General features: G+C 44.3%; 1 protein-coding gene across 2 annotated transcripts in view; it reads left to right on the top strand.

The window, feature by feature from the left end:
• Positions 1-23,111, top strand: part of Stac (SH3 and cysteine rich domain) — a 130,025-nt gene that overhangs the window by 84,416 nt on the left and 22,498 nt on the right. For both annotated transcript variants that reach the window (XM_040740130.1, XM_040740129.1), the window contains exons 3-8: positions 1,744-1,844; positions 3,226-3,307; positions 4,734-4,849; positions 6,317-6,395; positions 16,634-16,698; positions 20,741-20,829. In XM_040740130.1, the coding sequence (XP_040596064.1) occupies positions 1,744-1,844; positions 3,226-3,307; positions 4,734-4,849; positions 6,317-6,395; positions 16,634-16,698; positions 20,741-20,829 (532 nt within the window). The remainder of the gene's footprint in view (positions 1-1,743; positions 1,845-3,225; positions 3,308-4,733; positions 4,850-6,316; positions 6,396-16,633; positions 16,699-20,740; positions 20,830-23,111) is intronic.

Below are 23,111 nucleotides of genomic sequence, written 5' to 3'. Positions count from 1 at the left end.
CAAACAGCAGGCTCTGAAGTGAAATGGAGTCATTGCTTCCCAAGGCCAGCCTTGGAAAGAACAGCATGTGCTACCTGAGGGATTTTCTCAGAAACTGTGAGGGGGCTTTTCTGTCACTGTATATAAACAAGTAATGTGTGCCTTCATGGTATGTGTATGTGTGTGTATGTTTATGGGGAGTGCAGAAACAGAGAGAGAGAGAGAGAGAGAGAGAGAAGGGAGAAGCTTTGTCTTCAGAGACAGGTCCTCTGTTAAATGGTGCTTCCTAAAAGAACTTTCCAGGGAACATCTTCCAAAAGATTTCTGATCCTTCATCCATTTCAGGGACGTACCCATCAGTTTTACCAGATGAACTATGGACACTTGTATTTCTTTGTTATACCATGTAATTAACCCAACTTCATCTGCATACATGTTAAGCAATACTGCAAAAATGGGAGGAGGTATTTAAGGCATACTGTGAAAGAATGGAACAAGGTGAGACCTCTATTGCCTTGGGACAGACCATATCCCCTGAGGACCCATTTCTTTTTTAATTAAGCAATGCAGCTAGAACTCCACTTCCCCTTTCAGCTTTTGAATGCTCCCACAATGTTGAGGAATCTGCTTCCATGAAGTAGCTGAGATCAGCCTCTGTTACTTCACCATGTGCTGTGATTATGAAGAAATTTGCTCATTAGTTATTTAATGCATTGTGTACAGGGCAAGGTTTACAGCAGAAAACCAGCACACATCATCCTTGGGCTCCCTGAGTTCACCCTCCAGGGGGAAAGGAAGACGACAGCAAGCTTTTAAGTAAATACGCATTGCTAATTATGATGAGTGTTATAAAAGATAATCACACGGTTCTATAAGAAAGAACTTCAGGAGGGCTGGGTTGTGGCTCAGCAACTTGAGTGCATACCTAGCATGGGCAAGACTCCGGGGTTCATCTCCAGTGTGAAGGAGGAGGAAGGGGAAGATAAAAGGAGATGGTGCAGAATTGGAGGAGAGAGAACATGAAGCATCAGAGTAACAGAATGAAAGCAAGGGAGAGGATGGGGGAAGAGGATGAGAGGAGAGGACAACGGAAAAGAGGGAGAGAGGGGATGGGAGAGAGATATAAGGAAGGGGAAAAGAGAAGAAAATATTTGGACAGAGGAAGGGAAATGCTTGGTATAAATGCCAGAGTCAAAGCATGAAGGGGTCACTAGCCAAGTAAAGAGAGACAGGACAGCATTGTAGGTATATAAAGCAGTGCATGCAAGGACCCTGGGGGACTAAAGAGCTGATGTGTCCAGAGGACTGAAAGAAAGCCTCATGGCTAATAAATATCTTATGAGCATGAGGGATTGCAAGCTTCCTCAACTCACGCCACACTTCCCCATCATTGTGAGCAGGTGAGAACGGGAAAGATGCCAGGAACAACATGACGCGGTAAGGACCAAAAGAGAAGGGTGTTTTACTTGAACAGCAAAGAACGTGGATTTTGCTAACTTAAATTACGACACAGAAAGCGTGGGTGGCTCCGATTTGCTAACGTCATGAACAGAAAGAGGGAGACACCAGAGTGGATACCTTAAACAGGAAACATAGGGTGGGGGAAAGGATACATGATGTCAAATTTTCCATTCTTCAAGTTTCCTCAAAGAAATCCCAGAGAAGACTTAACTGGCTAGAAGTATCCCCCTTTTCAGGGATTTCAGACCAGACCACAGGAAAGGACAAGCTGGACCTAACCAAAGTTTGCTGTGTGCCTGACAGGAACACACGCTAAGCATGGACTGCGCTGCGGAGCCTGCAAGATGAGCATCCATCACAAGTGTGCAGACGGCCTGGCACCCCAGCGGTGCATGGGCAAGCTGGTAAGGGCTGGTGCCAGACGGAGCCCCGGAACACTCTGCCCAGAGCCTAGGAGTCTGTCCTAGGGAAGCCACACCCTCTAAACTCCTCAGGGGTTCTGAAGCATCCTCAGATGTGCTGGCCTGCCATTCAGCTTCACTGGCACAGTGAAGGAACGAAGAGATACATCAATCTCTGTAACAGATGCCCTACACTGGAAAGGGGTCCAATCCTCAAAGAGTGCCAGCTTTCTCTCGGGTGGGGCCTTCTCAGCTGTAGCATTTCATTTCTCTCTGCCTGGGACAACTCAGGTTTTCAGAGTGAAAATTAACATCACAAGAGCCCCCATCGGCCCATGCAAACCAGGGTGCTTTGCCACAACTAGGTTACCAGGTATTTAATTAGCTGTTATTGGAGTGGGGGTGGAGAGAAGAAGGAAGCTAACCCTCTGGCCTGAGTGTCCCTGTGACTGACAGTCACGTTGGCCAAGCTAAAGGTGATCTCACAGTCTGCACATTCTGCTCAGACCATCTCAGAAGTGTACCCCAGAACACATTTGAAGGTCACTGAAACCAGAGTGACCAAGTATCGTACCAATGTCTACTGTAGAGAATTAGCAACAGTCTCCAGAAACTGTTAATCCCAGCCCAGGAAGAAATTCTGAGGACTTTTCTACCTGTAAGGAGAAGTTTGTGACAAGCAGGGACAATGCCAGATGCAATGCCACCAAAGACCTGCCTTCAGGATAGGGGGCTGCCTCTAACCCCAGTCTCTAGCAATGATCACACAAGCATGGGTACCACTTGCAAGAACATGTGTGAGGACTCATGGATGCCTGTGGGGACCAGGTCACCAAGTTACCTTCCAACCCTGGAGTATATCAAATCTAGGTTCTTAGAAAGGGCACACAGTGACTCTGGCTTGCAATGTCCTCTCCTTTTAATTTCCTATCGCATCTGTTCCCCTCTGTGTTTCCAAAGGTAGTTACCACCAGCCAAAGGAAAAGACCACAGGTCAGAAACACACAGAAGCAGCTAGAGAGGGAAGTTGATGGTTCTTCCCTGTGTAGGCTGTTACAATGTGAAGCACCCCCAGTAAGCCATGGTAGAGAACTGGGAGATGTATGTGTCCTGGGCTGGGGGTTCTGCATGTAGTGAAGTTATAGGGCCCAGTAGAAGAGGCCAGGGCCAGAAGGCTAAGAGCTTGCCTTCTAGATGGGACATTAGCTTGCTCACCTCCATCTATTCCTCTCTCTGCTTTCCCATCAGTGGTGAATCAGAGCATTCACAGGCTATGTCAGTACATTAAAGAAAGGCAACAACTAGCTTTATTCTTAAGACTCCTGCTTGGTTTCCTCCATCTCCTGTCTGACATTAACCCCTCTCTTCTTCATTCTCTCTCCAGCCAAAGGGATTTCGGCGTTACTACAGCTCCCCTTTGCTCATTCATGAACAGTTTGGATGCATTAAAGAAGTCATGCCCATTGGTAAGTTGGGACAGAGATGTACTGAGATGTCAGTGACAACAGTAACCTTATAAGTGCTGCAAAGTCAGTGGGATAGTGTCGGCAATCTGGGTAGTAGTTTGCTTTTTAGCTCTACTTATCTTGCTGGAGAGAAAACATTTTCATCATTCCCCCTAATGGAGTTTTAAAATAGCAGTCTCAAAAGTAGACGCCATATTTTGCAAACATTCAGCAACAAGACAACACATTTGTCCAACCATCAACATCAAAGCAACACATCCCCTCCGTCATCCTCATAGAGCATGGTACCCTGCAGCCCTGGTGCCGAGTCAGCTCCCCATTTATCAACAGTGCCATTGAACTCTCTGCCATATGCTCTAAGATAGGGTCAGTGGTCACCACTTTTCACAATTGTTTATATACTTATATAGTATACACATAATTTTATACATAGTATATATTATAATGAAAAATCCACATGCATCTATTTAAGGGGTAACAAGGACTTAAGATATGAAAAGGGGAAAAATATACTCATCAATACAGGATATGGTAAATCCAGTTACAGAGTCCTTGGAGAGCTGTAGACTGAATACGCTGCTTCACGCACCTGACCCAGTCTTCACCTCCCAAGAAAACTCGAGCTCCTCCCCCTTTCCTTTTAAGAGGTCACATCATCAGAAGTGAATACCTACTACAATATATATAATATGTAATAGTACATATGTAATGTAACATGCATATCAATGCTGAGTAGAAACTCAGCAAATGACACTATTTAATGAAGTGCTCTCCACAGATATGGTATGAATAGCTTCTTTCATGCTTGCTATCTTTTAATTGGCTTCTATTTGTTGTTTCAGTTGGTTGGGTTGCTTTTTGCTTGTTTTCTTTTCTGTACCTGCAAGCCTCTACACATCCACACCTCGGCCTTTTTAGTTGGATGGATTTTAAACAAGAAATGATAATCTAGACAGCTTTTCATTGGAAACATAATGTATGATGGCTGGTTGTTTGGGAACACTTGTGTCCCTACTTCAAAATTTTCCTCTCAAGACTAAGTATCTTGGTGATCAGAGTTTCTCACTATGGAAAACAAACTGGTCCCTAAGAAAAAAACACCATGGTGTAGGGCAAGAATAATAAAGAGAAAAACGGGCAAGAATAATAAAGAGAAAAACTACCCACTCAGGAACACCTCAGGGGCAGAGTTCCAGTCAGACACGTCAGGTTTCCTGGGAGAACCCGAGCAGGATGGTATGGACCGCAGTTCTGGCTGGACATGTAGAGTTCCACTAGTGAGCAAGGGTGTTTGATGTGAGCCCTTGCCCATTAGGACAGAGTGGACACACAAGCCCCCTGGGCAGGTCCCCAAGGCTCTTTGGCAGAAATCTTGCTTCTTGGGTCAGCTGGGCTCCCTGAGATGGGTGTTTTTCTTCTTTTTCAGCGTGTGGCAATAAGGTGGACCCCGTGTATGAGGCCCTCCGATTTGGCACTTCCCTGGCCCAGAGAACGAAGAAGGGCAGCTCAGGCAGTGGTTCTGACTCACCCCCCAGAACCTCGGTAATTGACCTCATCTTCAGTTCCATCAAATGTCTGGGTGGGAAGCGGAGGAGATGGCTTGGTTGGCTAAGTACTAGCGGGCTTGCATGAAGACCCAAGTTAGATTGCAAGAACCCATGTAGAAGCCAGTGCAGCTTGTGTGCCTGTATCCCCAGCAGGGGCGGGGCAGACTGCAGGTCCCTCAAACTCATTGGCTACCCAACTTCAAGGAATTGTTGAGCTCAAAGCTTAGTATCAACAGGTATGGGTTCCTGTGTCCAGCAGTAGAGAGTAGGAATTTAGATCAGACATGTGGGGCTAGAGAGTCTTCTGATGCCACACAATTTCTAAAAAGCCATCTTTAAAGTCATTGACAGCTCTGTCCCTCTACTGACTCCCAAGAGAAAAATAAAATCATAATCATGTTTCATTGTCTACACGAATGAAATTCTCAAGAAGAAAGGTGACAGTTTAAAAAATGAAAAATAACTTCCATCCTTTTTTTTGTCCTAGCTTATGCATAACATTGATACTGTTCAGGTTTGTCTTCTACTTGGTAAGGGTGAATAGTCGTGGATAGTTTGCTAGCACTGTAGGGGACACTAAGGAGGAAGGGCTCCCCACTCTTTGGTTCAGTTGTTTCTAAAGACTGAACTAGTAGAGAAGAAATCACTGTGTAGTGTTTCAGAAGGACATGTATCTCCTTCTATTTCATTAAGAACAAGAGCGGAACAACTGTGTTAGGGTTACTATAATGGCTATTTCATGTGAGCACTGAAGGATTTGATAGCAAAATCGAAGTGTTTGGCTCAAGTACACTTTGTCTCAGGGCACTTAGGGTATTACTTGTAACATTGTCCGTGTGCTTCAGTGTATGCTAATGTTCATGTGGGGGTATACATATGTGTGTGCATGCATGTGGAGGCCAGAGGTCAAGGTTAAGGTGTTTTCCTCTATCATTCTCTCACCTGCCACCTTTTTTTAGTCATATAGTTTCTCGATAACCCTGAAACCAGTTCAACTAGTCTGCTTGTCCCAGTGTCCCCACCCAACACTGGGGTTATAAGCACCTATCCCCAACGCCTGGTCTTTATGTAAGTGCTGGCAATCTAGACTCAGTTCTCATGCTCACACAGCAACCACCAAGTGAGCCCTCCTCAGGCTCCTAGAATTTGTGACATGACCTGATGACCTTCTGAGGAGGACATCATTCTCATTTGAAATTCAAACGGTGATGTTAATTCATCTACCAGAAGACTCCCCATAGAAAGGGTGCTAAATGTGATTGAAATAAAAACCATGCCAAAGTGCATGAGTTTGTGTGGACATGTCTGTCAGTAAGGGACCATATATAACAGATGAAACTTAGAAAGTGCTATGCAAATCCCTCTTTAGCTCCAGTACTGGCATTAAAGTTCTATACTCAGTTGGCCCATGATACATCATGGTTCACTGGCTTATTCTGTGCTGTCTCCCATTTCCTCCAAGGCATCAGAGCTTGTGGAGGTTCCTGAAGAGGCTGATGGACCAGGAGACGGGTCTGATCTCAGGACACGCAGCAACAGTGGTGAGTGAGGACTACCCTGCTGAGACCTGAGCACACTGTCAGAGCCCCAAGGGCTGTGTCCACTCCTTTCACACCCCTCCCATTCTCTGATAGCTCTGGAGTGGGACCTGGGCAAGAGTCTGGTGTTCTCGAAGAAAGGCAGGTGTCCATTCCAGGCAATTCCAAAGATCTGGCTCTGCTTGCCTCCACCCTGACTCCAGCGTGTTCTCAGACCTATAGGCGTGGCCGTTAAATGGCTTGGGGGTTGCTTACAGCCTTTTGTGAATCGGGTTTTCCTCCACTGACCCGGATTAGACCTGAAAACCTGACCATTTGCACATGGCTTTGTGCCACAGCTGACATGCCTGATCAGGCGGCCAGTGGTGCCAGTCAGAGAGAGGGACACATCCCAGTCATTCTCGTAGATTGTTAAGACTCAGAAACCACTGTGGGGGGGTAGGAAATACCTCAATCAGTGTTTGCCTTGAAAGCACAAGGACCGGAGATCAATGTCCAGAATCCACATTTTAAAAAATGGATGGTACCTGAGGAATGACAGCAGAGGTTGACACACCAGATTCCATAAACACTGGCACATATGTGCATATGTGCACTCAAACCCACACACCCATCTGTACATGCACATATAAGAACATGCATGTGCATGTGCAAGCACACAACACCTACACCTACACCTACACACACACACACACACACACACACACACACGGGGATAAAAAGCTCTATGGGGGCTGGAGAGTTGGGCCAGCGGTTAAGAGGACTGATTGCACTATCAGAGTGGCAGAGTTTGGATTTCAGTGCATACATCAGGCAGCTCATGAAACCACAGCTCCAATGGATCTGATGCCCCCCTTCATGCCTATGGGCACCTGTATACACACATACACACTCATGCACATGCACACATTTACACACACTAAACTAGTAGGGATATCTGCTAGGTAGATTACAGCAAAGCATGGAAGCCTCAGCTGACTTCAATATCTGAAGACATCCTTCACCTTCCGGTTGGTGGAAGATGGGGGTCTTTTTGTACACTCTAGATAGGATTTTGCTTCACAGTCCCAAGGATATGAGATCAAACGCAGGAGAATGATAAATATCTACTAAGGGGGCTAAAAGCCATCCAAGACAGTTTGACTCCACATCTCTAAGAACTGACTCCGCAATCACAGAGATTAGTCGGTTGACCAGCCTTGTTGAGCCTTTAACAGAGGCGTGACTGTTTTGTCCGGAAACTTCCGTTCATGGGTTCTTCACCATCACACAGAAAAATGGTGCAACCACCGGCTGAGCTCTTAGCAATGTGTTGGCAGACACACAGTTAGCAGGCAGAATCAGGCAGCGCCATCCTGGTCCAGGTCTATGTACAACCATGCGCCTGCCAGCTGGATTCAACTAGCAGCACCAGAGTTCAATATTGCAAAGATTAAGCCACCAGTTACATAATTAAACTTGCCCATTCAGGTGGCAAGTCTAGCCAGCCCCTCATGCTGAGTCTAATCTCTGTGGTCACCTGTCTGCTGGCTGTCTTCTTCAGTGGACCTGATGGTCTCTGCCTTGGACATCCGGGCCTCGGCAAGCCTTGCTCTGGACTCAACTTTGAGAGCATATGACCCTGAGATACTGAGTAGATGCTTTCTACCCATCTCTAAAATGAAAATATTGACATCACTAGGAGTTCCAGTGGGCCAGGCTTAGCCACCCATCCCCAGTAAGGCAACCAGATAGATGCATAATGGCAAAAGGCAGAGTGAAGTGGCCATGGTGGGACAAGAAACAGACACAGGGTCCAGGGTACAAACAAGCAGTTTACAAAGAAGGCATGGTGGGCTAGAGGGATGGTTCAGTGGTTAAGAACACTTGCTATTCTTGAAGAGGACCAGAGTTCGATTCCCAGCACCCACATCAGGTAGTTCACAACTGCCTGTAACTACCCCAGGAAATCCAACACCCTCTTCTTTTCTCCAAAGGAACTGTTCATGTGTATGTACCCAGGCATAAATGAAATTAATGTTTTAATAAAGGGCAAGAGGTATGCTGTGTTAAGGAGTCTTGGTCAAGCTGCAATCCTGACCATCACTGTCCTACCATTATCTCAGCTTCATTCTGCCCAGTGGCCCAGTACGATGTTAAGCTGTGAATCTGATATTTGTAAGGACACAGCCTCATCTTCATGGATGATTGTCCTCATCTGAGAGGTTTTGGTCTTCCTGGAGTTCAAAATGACACAGGAGGAAGGATAAGGACCATTGCTTACTCTAAGCCTTAAGCTAGCTACAGATAAAAAAATGAAGTCAGTGAGTCCAGGCTCTCACTCCTTGCTTTTAGTTACCTTGTGGGCCCAAGTGGGGAATCAACAATTGTTAGCAAAAGCAGTTTCTAAGTGCATTTTCAGTAACTGTGAATCCATAAGGCCGTCATGATCTTTAAATAAGACGATGTAATGCCACCCACACACAGTAAGCCAGCCTTCATCTCCTGCACCAGGATTTTCCAGATATCTATGGCCTATGAGGGCCAGTCTTTGGAATGTGGAACTTATATTGGCTGATATCAGGGTTCCTAGGGCACTTCAAGATTGGTTCCAGATTCTTGTGTCTACAAACAAAGAACTAAGCAAATACGCATAGTTGCAATGGAACCAGAGATGGTTTGTTAAGAGAAAGGACAGGGAAGCTGGCCAGAGCAGAGAACTTGCTTAGGAGCTCAGAGGTGCCTAGTGCACAATGGACTAGGACTTTGTGGGCTCCTTTGCATGGCATGGACCATCTCACTTAAGCTCTGTTACATGGTTCTCCTTACCACTCCATCCTTAGGAGCCTCATTAGTGTCTGAACTCTTCACCCAATGGCACAGAGATTTTGTGCACAGCTGAATGGATTGGAGACAGTGTGCCTTCAACAGTGGCCAGTTCTAATCACATAGGGTTTTTCCAGCCTTCTTCTGTGTGAACTGTTTACATTTTGTTTATTCAATATCCAATAAGGCTTTAGACAAGGCCTTCTGGACCTCATACTCTGGCCTAGTCTCCAGCCTCACAGGCACCATAAAATTAAAAACACACATACACACATGCCTTTCCTCAGTCTCTTCAGCCACTCACCCACCCACCCGGACTCCCCCACACCTCTCTGCTCAGGGAATAGGAACACCACTCAACCTTTCTTCATACACCTCCACATCTAGCCCATCAGCAAATCTACCTATAGCTCATCAGAACAGCCATCACATGTCTACCACTGGGCTCTTGGTCTCAGCCTTCCAGGTCTGACTCCATCAATGCTAGCCTGTTGGACTCGTCCATTTGGTAGTTAAGACTTCCCTTAAGGACAGAGAGGTCTTCTCTGACCAACTGCTCTTAACAGAGTTATACATTTCAAAGAGCTGGATTTGGAGATTATCACTGCAAAGTGTGATTGCCACTAGCGAATTCTTCATAAGCTCCTCGAGACAGAGACACAGCCTGGAGATTCCTGCTTTACCTGCCCACAGAATAGCAAGTCCCATATCATTTGGGACCCTGTTAGAAATGCAGAATTTCAGTTTACCTGCAGAATAGACATGGGTATATGATCTGTTGCATTTGAGAAATAGGGTTAGAGCATTAAGTTTCTCTCACTCACAATGTACACGTGCATGAAAACACAGAGAGAGAGAGAGAGAGAGAGAGAGAACACATTCCAAATAGATAAAGAATGAAGAATAAACACACTCAATAGCCTAAAGTTGACTATTTTCCATCTGTTCCATATTAACAAGCAATTTACAGCCATATTTAAAGAGAGCTGTGAGACTCAACATGGTAGCACACACCTAAAACCCAAATGCTCAGGAAGCAGAGACACGATGATCACAAGTTCAAGGCCAGCCCAAACTACATGAGCAACTCATCTCAATTTTTAGTAAGGATTAAGGAAAAGAAAAAGCCATAGGAAGAGAGAAAGATTCATTGAAAACAAACTATAAACTTCCAACAAGCTCTTTGATCGGCATAGCTTTCTTCACAATGCCTTAGCAGCTGCAGGGGGAGTAAGTGGGCAGCAGTTTGCTCCACACTCCTAATTGCTCTCAGTCGCTCATCCATGCAGTCCCGGAGGTAACGGGACAAAGCACACTCAAACGCTGAAGTTTCCTTAGGGTCCTCTTGATCAGGACAAGCATGGATTCCAGAAGTTCTGCGGAACTGGTCACAAGCTGTTCAGGAATGGCACATTTCGTCGTGTCCAAAAGGCACGCCTAGTTCACATACCTGTTATGTCTTCCCATCAAATGCCACGCCAGACTTCTTGAAGAACGTCTCTGTGCAGCTTCCTTAGAAAGGGGCTCAGTTTGTGCTGTCATTGGTGCTAAGAGTTGTCTTAGAGTTGTCTTGGGCAGGTCTGAGTCCTGGCTCCTGTTCTCCTGGATCTGCCACAGATACAGATGGGGAAGGTGTTGGCTTTCACCATAGCTTCACTGCTAAGTTTTCACTCATGACAAAGCAACATGACAACTGAGAAGCAATGGGCAGCTGCCTCTTTCTGCTCTAAATGCCAGATGACAGCTTTCCCAGGAGCCTCCGATGGCTGCATTTCACTCTGATCGTATTGATCATTGTTTCCCTGGAAAAGGAGCAGGGTGTAGGCAAGGCACATTCTTATAAATTCTCCTCCAAAAGGACTGAGTCAGTCACATCCACTCAAGGATGTCACAAAGCCCAGTGTTGCCTCAGTTTGTGCTTGTGTAAAAAACTTTTGCCCAGAAAGAAAAATAAGCAAACTTTGAAAAAAAATATTTTCTTTTGTCTTTAGCATATGTCCTTTCTAGACATCAAATGCTAACTTGTCACCACTGGGGGAGGAAAGAAGATGAGATGGAGGGGGAATGGGAGAGACAATGGGGCAGAATAGGAGAATGGAAGGAGGAAGAGAGGAAGGGGAAGTGGGGAAGAGAGGAAGAGAGAGAGGGAGCTTTCTTTCTTGAATTTACAGTCTGAATCCATGTTCCCTGTATGAGCAAAGCAAACAGGAGCTTTTGTTTTAAACTGTCAAATGAGATCATGTCATAAGTCATGCACAGGGGCAAAGGTAACTCCTGTCTATGGAATTTAAATCAAGAACTCAGCATTCCCCACAAGAAGCTTTCAACAAACATAATGTAATAATCAAGATTCACCCAACGGGAAAATGTGTTACTATCCCACTGGAAGTCCTCTGTGCTAACCATTGCACCTCAGAGCTACCTGAAAAGGTACTGCTGTCAGAGAGAGGTAACAGGGTCAGATAATTTAAGGTCAGAGCCTCAGAGGCATATATGTCAAACTTATCAAACAATTATATAGTCATTTATGTTTAAAATGCTTAATATAAACTAGAAAAATCTAACAAAAGAACAAGAGACTATCAAAACTCCAAAAGAGGGCTTCCAGAATATTGTAAAGTAGAAATGTGTTTGACAAGCTGGATAGGGCATTTGACACAGCTAAAGAGAAAAATAGCATCTAGAAATACAGAGTCAATAAACGTAGTGAATACCCAGGGCAACAAAGACTGGGATCTGAGAGTAAATGTGTTGTGGAAAAAGAGTGGGCAATTCCAACACACAGCCAGCTGACATACACAGAGATAGGAGTAAGAGAACATTCAGAACATTCTGTCTGAGAACTTACAGAACTGATTGAAGACACCATTCCTCAGAGCCATCTCTGTGACACAACAGGACTGCAAAGACAGCCACATACTCATGAGGCTGGAATGCAGTCAATGACAGAGGAACGAAAGTTACACAAGAGCTTCCTACAGATTACGGCTGAATCCAACAGTGATATGGCGTCCTTAGGATGAAAAAAAGAAGAAAGGAGGAAGGAAGAGAGGGAGGGAGGGAGGGAGGACTTTTAACCTGGAATCATAAATAAAGCCACCACAGTGTCTTTGTTTTGGATTTTATTGCTGTGAAGAGACACCATGATCATGGCAACTCTTATGAAGGGAAACATTTAATTGGGGTGACTTGCTTGCAGTTTCAGAGGTTCAGTCCATTATCATTATGTCAGGGAGCATGGCAGTGTGCAGGCAGATGTGGTGCTGGAGCTGAGAGTCCTACATCTTGGACTCAGAGGCAACAGGAAGTTGACTGACTGAAACACGGAATCAACTTTGAGAAAAGAGACCTCAAAGCCCACCCCTACAATGACACACTTCCTCCAACAAGATCACATCTACTCGAAGAAGGCCACACCTCCTAATAGTGCCACTCCCTTTGGGGGCCATTTTCTTTCAAACTACACACACAGCAAACACCCTGACACAAGAAGAAATGGAAAGCCAAGAGAGTGGCGGGGCCAGGCAGGTGGATCTGTGAATAGAAGCACTTGCTATCCAAGTCTGGCAACCTTAGCTCAAGCCCCAGATCCCACTGTGGATAAAGAAAACTGGTCCCTAAAAGTTGTCCTCTGACCTGCATATGCACGCCACCTCACACATCATATACACATATAATAAGAAATAAAAAAGAGAAAAAAAGAAAGTGACAAATGGAGAGTCAAATCTAGGAAAGCATACATTGGCTACCTAAAAAAAGAAATCAATGGTGCTTTTAAACATTGTTGATAAGATATCTAAAGTACTGATCTGAAAAATAGACAATGGATATTCAGTGATCCTCATACTGTTTGAGGGAAGCTTAAAAATGTTTCACTTTTGATCTTATTAAAATATGCTTCATTAAAGATCTAAAACAATACAACAGATAGCAAAATAGAGCAAATTTTCCAAACTACAAAAGGTGACAAAAATTGAATTAATTGAGTGGCAAGGAAGAGCCAACCAATCAAAGAGAAAGTACTAGGAACTCTACGTGAGGTCATCTTCCAGACTCCTTAACACACACACACACACACACACACACACACACACGAGTGTACACGTGAACATGTATACACACATGACAACAAAAAGTCAGAAAACAAAATATGGTACTCCCATCCAAAAACAAACAGCACGAAGATAGTAATCATAAAGATACAAGCAGACATAATTAACTTGCAAGGACAGGGCAATAAATCCTGAGTAGATATTAAAGAGAAAAAATTTATAAACCCTAACAATTTTAAGATGGAAGAGAGTAGGGAATCAAGATGTCATAACCAAAAGGGGAATATAACACATGGAATAGACAAGACAGCCGTGACCAAACTCTCCCAGAAGAGCCTGAAAACCCTTTCTAAATGAGCTGATACCAAAATCGCCAGAGTAACTATGGCCCAACTGCAGAAGGATGGAATTAGAAATTGTGAGTGTTTCTAACCCTTATAGAAACTGCCAAGCCTGGACAACTTCATAGGTAAATTCTACCAAACAATTAAGGGACAGAAAATTCCCACATTACATAAACTCTTCCTGAGAAGCGAAAGCACAGCAAGGAGGGAGGGCAGGCGCATTCTCTAACTTGGTTTACGAGGTTATTACAATACCGACTTCAAAACCAAACAAGGCCGGAGAAGGGAAAATTGCTGGCCGCTCTCTCTTGAGTACAGATGCAAAAGTCTGTAGTAAAATTCTCATGAGCTGAACCCAGTGATGCACTGTGTTTTAAAGGTACTGCAGGATAACTACTTTGTAATTAGACCAAGAATTCAAATTTGGGCCCATATCAGATAATTTAATAGTGTAACCTGGCATAGTATCATTCATGGGCGGCACAGATCCACAAAAAGGAAAACAAAACAGCCCTTTTCTCCACACAATAAAAACACTTTAAAGCAGCAAAAATAACAGCTGTACAGTATACCCAATTGTACAATATACAGGTTGTGCAATATACACATTGTACAATATACATGGTTGCACAGTGTACAGACAACTGCCTTACTTTTCTCCTCCATTCTGCAAATCAGCTTCAGAAACTCTTTGGGGAGGGGGACATACTGTTCTTGCAGAGGACCTGAGTTCAGTTTCCAGCACCCACCCAAATTTGATCACCACCACCCATGCATGGTGACTCACAACCTATAACTCCATATCCAGGGGATCTGACACTTTTTTCTTACCTCCACAGGCAGTTGCACTCATGTGTACACACACACACACACACACACACACACACACACAATTAAATAATCCTAGGAAGAAGAAGAAAGGTTTGGGGAAATAAATTTTAAAACTCCTGCTGCTTTTGACTACAGAAAAGCTTAAGGTCACTTCAAATAATTTTCTCAATAGTTCATATGAATAATATATATTTGAACTAGAAGACCTGATGGATATTCAATAAAAGCGTAAAATATGAAATTTAGAAACTGTACAATCTTTCCAAACTGGACATTGTAGACTCACCTGATGAGATTCCCTTCTTTAGACCCTCTTTGTTTGTTTCCAATCAATGATTTACTAGTCTTTTGGGAAGAATACAGTTTTATACTTACAGAACCAAGTATTTACACCAGGATTTGAGGAGACGACATAATACTAGGAAAGGGTGTTGGTGGCCTCTGCCCTGTTTCACCAGGCAGACACCAAGTTAAGTAACCAAATGCTTCAGGCAAGCTCTTTGGAAAGGGACCACTTACCACAACTCAGTGATGCTGCATTGGTAGTACATGGGCATCTTGGGCACCCTTGTGCTAGTGAAACTGCACCTGTAAACTCTGGAATTATAAACAGAATGCCCTGGGTAGTTAAGACTCCTTAGGACTTCTGCAGGAGCTCTTGTTTTGGATGTTTTTAACATAGAATTTCTCTGTCTGTGTCATTAACAGTTGAGAAGCTGGTAAGATGTATAGTGGGTAAAAGGGGCTGGCCTCCAAGTCTGACGACCAGAGTTCAATCCCCAGGCCCTACATGGTAGAAGGAGAGAACTGATTCTCACTAATTGTCCTCTGATTTCCAAAGGCACACTGTGGTGTGCAACAAACACACACATACACACACACACACACACACAGTGTGATTTTTATAAAACTAACTGAATGAATGAACAGTAGAGAGTCAGGACACCAATTAACCAAATTATATGGATTCCTATGGTACCTACCATCCTGTGATGATAACTTCTTTCTATTGTAAAGGAGAAGAATGAAGAATAAATATGTTATTCTAAAAAGTCAAGCCATCACAATGCTAGAATAATTTTCAGAGCAAGCCTACTGCATAAACCCTTTACCTCAATTTACTCAAAGGAAGATCTATCCAGTGAGAATGACAAGCTGGCCATGGTCATTGGACCAGATCTGACAAGTAAAGCTCACTAGGTTTCTGTAAAGAACACTGGACAAGTGTGCATCTGGACAGTGAGAACTCTGGGCCTGTGTGCATCTGGACAGCGAGAACTCTGGACAAGCATGCATCTGGATGGTGAGAATTCTGGGCCTGTGTGCGGCTGGACAGTGAGAACTCTGGGGCTGTGTGCATCTGGACAGTGAGAACTCTGGACCTGTGTGCGGCTGGACAGTGAAAACTCTGGATAAGTGTGTATCTGGACAGTGAGAACTCTGGAAAAGTGTGTATCTGGACAGTGAGAACTGCCCATCTTGAGAGGTTTTATTATCAAAGGCGATGCCTTCAAGCTGATAACCCAGCACACAAAGAGAGGATTACACAGTCCAAAACTAAGTTCAGAGACGATCCAGCCAGTGGCCTCAGTACATTAGAAGTAATCAATCAGGGGAATGTTCTGAAGTTCAAAGCTAATGCTTTAAGATAGCATTAAGAGTATCAGAGAACTGGATGTGAAAATCCTGGTGTTTCAGAAAGGTTACTAGGAGTTGTCTTCTCAGGTGATTCCACACAGTGAACATGCCTCTGCCTCTGAAAGGGCGCTCCCAGAGGAGAGATTCAGACACACACCTGGCCAGTGATGGTGGGGATGTATCACTGAGTACACACAGACCAGGGTGACAAGCGGGGCTGGAAGGATGCTGAATGAGGAGGCAGGGAAAGCGTCTCTGAAAGAAGAATGAGGAGCCGGGCGTTGGTGACGCATGCCTTTAATCCCAGCACTCGGGAGGCAGAGGCAGGCGGATCTCTGTGAGTTCGAGGCCAGGCTAGACCGACAGCCTCCAAAACAGAGAAACCCTGTCTCATAAAAAAAAAAAAAAAAAAAAAAAAGAAGAAGAATGAGGTAGGGAGGTAAAGATGGGGATGGGAAGCAGCCAGTGATAAGCTCCAGTTCAGGAAATAATCAAAACTGCCCCCATCACGCATGTCTCCAAACATGGCTACCAGCCACACAAAACCCCTGTGTTCTCTTTCCTCCCTCAGTGTTTACATATCCAGAGAATGGCACCAATGACTTCAGAGACCAAGTAAAGACCACGAACCACCAGGTATGTAGAAACCACGGAACACAGATCAGGTGAGAGCTCCTGGGTCAAACTGCCAATCATCACCCAAGCGGGTCACAAAATCCATGAGGGGAGGCATAGCATCATGTCAAATTATTTTTTAAATCACTTGAAAAAAGTAACATGTCTGACAATAAGTGCCAGCGAGGCATTATGTGGCGTCATATAATAAAATGTGACATCATATGATGTGACATCATATAATAAATAACACAGAATAGAAGAAGCACAGCATATAAAAGATGAAAAGGATAAACACAATATTAATGACATTCACAATTTTCTGTCATATGTTACTATAAGCTGACACACTCTAAAATGTGTTAATCACAAAATCATATTGTGATTGTGTATGCTATGCATGCATGTGTTGTGATATTAGATATGCCCACTCATATATGCGCATATAATTACAATAGGCTCAAGCAATAATGTGCAATGTACACAAGCCTTAAATCATAGTGGAATGGAAGGCCTGTGAGATGGTTTGGTGGGTGAAGGGGCTTGCTGCCAAGCCTGCTGACCTGAGTTCAGGCTCTGAAACCCACAGTTACCCTCTGACCGCCACATGTACACTCTGGAACATACATGCTCCACACACCAGTAAATTAGGGTGAAAAATAATTTCAGGGTTCAAAACGCTACCATACAATTTTGTACAAGTCTTATGTTTTATATTCATAAATAGAATATATTTATTCTATTGTATAATGTACTCAAGAGCATTATGTAATTGTATATATGTAATATACCATTTTAGCTTGTATGTTATAAAATATAGATGTTTCTATAGTATTGCAATTTTTTGGTCAGTGATAACAGATTATATTTATATGACACTACAAGACTCCTTTACGGTATAATAAATTGAGGACTATAGTAAAACTATCTAACAGGGTTGTGGTGAAGTTCAGTTATGTTAATACAAATAATAAAATATCAGACAGCCTGTAAGCTATCAAAATTTTGGCGGCTTTTATTTGCAGTATTTGCAAGTCAATAGATTGTGGTACTGTGACATAGCTACCAGTTCACTGCCAAAAATCTATGCTTTCCCCACCACAGATGAACTGATTGTCATATGAATGTCCATGGGCTCTTTGATGTAGTGTATACCAACTTTTAACCAACCAATAACAAATCAGTGTTAGGTGTCCAGTGAGATGGCTCAGTGGTTGAGAGTACCTCTTGCCTGTCCTAGTTAGGATTGTTATTTCTGTGATAAAACTCCATGCTTTTCTCAGCCTGCTGTCTTATAGAACCCAGAACCACTTGTCCAGGGGTAGCCCCATCCCCAGTGGGCCAGGACCTCCCCCATTAATCACTAATTAAGATAATACCCTACAGCCTGGTCGTATGCATTTTCTGAATTGAGATTCCTTTCCTCCAATGACTCTAGCTTGTGTCAAGTTGACATAAAACTAGCCAGCATAAGTGACTCCTTTTCAACTTGACACAAACACATCACCATTAAGCCACAGACTTCCCTTTCTTATTCAACCCCAAGATCTCACACTAAAAACATGAAAAAACTTTAAACCTCCCACAGTCTACAAATTCAAACACATTAAAAGTTTACTCCCTTTAGAATATCCAGTCTCTGATCGTCGCAAAGATTATATAAAAAGTTAAAAAAATATATTCAGTCTCTTTAAAAAACTAAAATCTCTTTTAAAAGTTAAAATTCTCTTCTGTGGGATCCTGTAAAAATCAAAGTTAAGCTAAATACTTTTTTACTTCAAGCGGGAAGAACCAGGAGACAGTCACAATCTGAATGAAGCAAAACCAAACCCCAGCAGTGTAAGTAATTCAGTGTCCAATACCTGGGATTCGCTCAGCGTCTTCTGAACTCCTCCTAAGCGCTTGGGCCACTTCCCTGGCTCCTCCCCACACCCACCTTGTCCCCTAGGCTCAGGCCGGTCCCGCTGCACACTGGCTTCTATCGGCCATCCCGTGGAAAAGGCATCTCCAAAGTTCTGGGGTCTCTTGTGCAACTGGGCTGCACTTTCACCGGGAGCCTGTGCTGGGCTCTCGTCAGGGACTCAAACCCTGCCATAGTGCCTCAGCTGCTCTCCATGACCCCTTCCCAGCCCCACCCGAGTGAGTCTTATACTGCCCAGTCTTATACAAACGCCAGCACGGGGTGCAACCTCGGCAGCCTCCGGAACACAGCTTGTACGTTCTGACTCTGAGGAAACACTTCCCAGAAGAAGACTTTACCTCAGTGATGCGGGTCTTCTTAACCACCACAAATTTCTCAGCTCCAGCTGACCAGCATGGATCGTTCCAGTAAAACCAAGGTTTTCTGCCAGTGCTCCTGGTATCTTCCTGATCCCAGCTGTCTTCAGCCCCAGCTAACAAGAAACACAGCAAATGGCCCTCGTAGAGTCATTAAAGGACTCCCTCAAACTTCCCTCTGAAACAAGCCAGGCCCCCATCCTCTGCACTGTTCTCAACACTGTTACCTTCCAAGCCCCCACAGAACAGCTCGCCACGCTTGAACACTCAATGGCTTTTCCAACCCGAAGTTCGAAATTCCTTCCACAGTCCTCCCAAAAACACAGGGTCAGGTCTGTCACAGCGATACCTCCCTATCCTGGTACCAATTTCTGTCAAAGTTAGGGTTGCTATTGCTGTGATAAAACACCGTAACCAAAGCTACTTGGAGACGAAAGAGTTCGTGTGGCTGGCCTTACTTCCACGTCACTGTTCATCATGGAAGACGGTCAGGTTAGGAACTCAGAGGAGCCAGAGGCAGGAGCTGATGCAGAGGCCATGGAGGGGTGCTGCTTACTGGCTCGCTCCTCATGGCTTGCTCAGCCTGAACCCAGGACCACTAGGCCAGGGACAGCATCCACAGTGGGCGGAGTCCTCCCACATCAATCACTAATTAAGAAAATGTTCTACAGCTAGATCTTAAAGAGACATTTTCTCAGTTGAGGCTCCTTCTTCTCCAATGACGCTACCTTGTGTCAAAATTGACATAAAAATTGCCCACACATCACACTTTCAGAAAACCCAGGTTCAGTTCCTAGCAAGCATATGAGGTCGCTCCCAGCCATTTGTAACTCCCCCTCCAGAGGATCTGATGCCTCTGCTGGCCTCCACAGGCATTGCATATATGGTGGTGCACGTGCATACAATTAAATTAACCAATAACTCTTTTTATAAATGTCTATTTTGGGAGGGAAATTTTTTTATTCCTGTTCATATGCCTCTCTTTTGTTCAGAGAAAATGTTCTCACTTGTGGCAGAGGAGGTGGTTCTGGTAATTTAAGTTCTTACCACACAGTCCTGAGGACCAGAGCTCAGATCCCTATGGCCCACATAAAAGCCAGGCGGGCATGGAGGCTCACTTGGAATTCCACCCTCAGAAAATAAAAACAGGGAATCTGCAGAGAAAGCTGACGAAAGAAACTAGCTACATCTGCAAGCCCTGGGTTTTATTGAGAGACCCTGCCTCAATAAATGGGGTAGAAAAGTGATTAGGATGAGTCCTAACATAAGCCTGCAAACACACACACACACACACACACACACACACACACACACACAAATAGGAAGAAAATATTCCCATTTCTGACATTTTTCATGAAATGTCATTTTTTCAAAGAAAAAAATCACCTGAAGAAAATGATTCTTTCTGACACATTCCAAGCATTTCAAATAGTTTATAGAGGAGTATAACTCCAAAATTCAAAGTAAGCTAAGGAGCTGGCTGTGGTGGCGCACGTCTTTAATCCCAGCACTAGCGAGGCAGAGGCAGGCAGATCTCTGTGAGTTCAATGCCAGCCTGGTCTACATAATGAGTTCCAAGACAGCCAGGGTTATGTGGAGAGACCCTGTCTCAACCAATCAATCAGTAAATAAACAGTAAGCTCAGGTTGTGAGGGAAGCCTTAGTAACGGCCGTCGGTTTTGACTCCTGCGAGCCGCACATGGACACTCATGGCAGTCGTGTCTCCCTGTCCATGTTTTTCCTTCCTCTCTCAATTTCACTGTGTCTTATTTATCTTCTCTGGCAGGCACCTCTTTCCAAAGACCCATTACAGATGAACACCTACGTTGCCTTGTACAGATTTGTACCCCAAGAGAATGAAGACTTGGAAATGAGGTAAAAAAAATTATATGAATGGAAGATGATTTTAAAGTGGTCATTTTTCTACGTAAAAAAGAAAAAAAGCAGGGACAGTGGGGTGGCTCAGCAAGTAAAAGCAAGCTTTCTGACCCGAGTTCAAGCCCAGAGCTGTGATAGAAGGAGAGAACTAACTCCCAAGGCTGGTCTTCTGACCTCCACATGCGCATTGTGACACACACATTCACATTCACACATACACACATACACACACGCACACACACACACACGCAGACATACGTACACTACATAAACATATGCACACACACATACACACACATGCAGACATACATACACTACATACACATATGTGCACACACATACACATACATTCACATAAGCACACATACATACTCATCCCCTAACACATACACACACAGTCATGCACACACACATACACACACTACTACTACTACTACTAACAATAATAATCCCATGGGACTCACTAAAACAGTGACTGGTAGATACCTTTATGCATCCCCCACCCATCTGTGGGACTAACATTCGAGCTGTTTGCTGGGTTCTGTCCCCACTGTCTTATTCAGATGGTCTGTGGGGAAGCCAGAAGGTGTGCATCTATAACTAGTCTAAAGGCAGTGCTAACCTGATGCTGGTCTGGGGAACACACTTTACAAAGTGCTTCTTTGGTCCATGGCCCATGGATTGTGAGAGTTTCCATGAAGGTTAAGCATCGAACGTACTTGACATTCAGTGGAGTCTAATAGATAATCAAAGGATGTATTTTAATTCCCACGTTAGTATCGATGGAAGAGTTGAGCTACAACGGTCAGAGTCAATCTCCTGCCTCCTGCCTCAGGTCAGATTTGCTTGAATGTGCCTCCAAGTGGTGCTTGGGCTTCTTAGAGCAGTGTCAGGGTCTGCATCTGGCTTCTCCTTTTGCTTCAGGTAATGACTCATGGGTACTGTCATGGGTGAAGACTGGAGTCGGAAGGGCATCCTCTGGGATTCCCAGATGCTTGTGTCACCAAACAATAAGAGAATATGTTGCAGAAAAACGAAGCAAAACTAAAACAAAAACAAAAACAAACAAACAAACAAAAAAACACTACGTACAAGGAAGTAGTGAACCAAAGTTTGAGGAGGAGGTTCCATGGAACCCATGCCTGGCAGACTGGCACCTTTGACAGGTTCTTCATGTAAGGCATGCTTTGCTTTTTCAATTTCTCTGTGTATGCCTACATCAGCCTTGGCACAAAGGTGTTTAGCCTGATGTCTTTGTTCTCCACCTTACACCACTGCCACATGGTTCTGGGTTTTCTCCTTCACTTGGTAAACCTGCCAGGATGAAGGAGTCACTGTCTGGGGTGTAAGCACTGCCTGATTAGTCCTAGAATTCTGGGAGAGGATATGGCATTTTCAGGTGGTCTCTGTTTCCTCAGAGACAGTCCAAACCCTTGAGTCATTGCCTCCCTGGCTTTGTGACTGCGATGGGGCCTTCAGGAGATGGCTCACAGTTGACCACTGATGGAAATGAGGATGACAATAGTGCAGTATGCTGACTTCCTCAAGACTGCCATTTGGGTGTGTAGACTTTACAGTGGGGTACTGGGGATGACTCAATTGGGAAAGTGTTGGCTTGCAAGCGTAAGGACCTGAGTTCAATTCCCCAGAACCCGTTTAGAGGAAGAAGAGGAGGAGGAGATGTGGTGGCACAAGCTTGTAACCCTAGAGCGTGGGAGGCAGAAATGGATGATGGACTTGGGGACTCCATGGCCAGCCAGCTTAGTCTACTCAGAAAGTTCCAGGCCACTGAGAGGTCCTACCTCAAAAATCAAAATGGACAGTTCCTCAGGAACGATACATAAAATTGTCCTCTGGCCTCCACAACATACCCATGCGCACACATGTGTACCTACAGACACGTGAACACACACACCAAAAATAAATTTACGATGAAAGAGCTCCCTATTGTGCTGGCTCCACTGCTTTGCTAGACTTTGCTAGACTAGTATTCTGAATTCTCCAAAATGTTGACAGCAATTGCAAAGCAATGCTGAATGTTACCAGGGACATTGAAGAATGTCTGACTTTGTGCTGGCTGTCGGAAGTCTATGTGTTTATTTTTTGTTGGTTGCAGGCCATTAAAAGCCAAGATGTCTGGTCACGACTCCAACATTTACAATCTGCTTGCAGGCAAGCAGAGCTATTCATTCCCAGGAGGGAAATGCCTGTATTTTGTAGGCTGCAAGATCGAAGTGATAAATCACACTTACTTTTATTTATTTATTTACTTAGTTTTT

Source organism: Mesocricetus auratus, unplaced genomic scaffold, assembly GCF_017639785.1.
Source record: "Mesocricetus auratus isolate SY011 unplaced genomic scaffold, BCM_Maur_2.0 Super-Scaffold_100691, whole genome shotgun sequence".
NCBI lineage: Eukaryota > Metazoa > Chordata > Mammalia > Rodentia > Cricetidae > Mesocricetus > Mesocricetus auratus.
The sequence above is the reverse complement of the archived record's forward strand: the minus strand, read 5'-3'. Positions and strand labels throughout refer to the sequence as shown.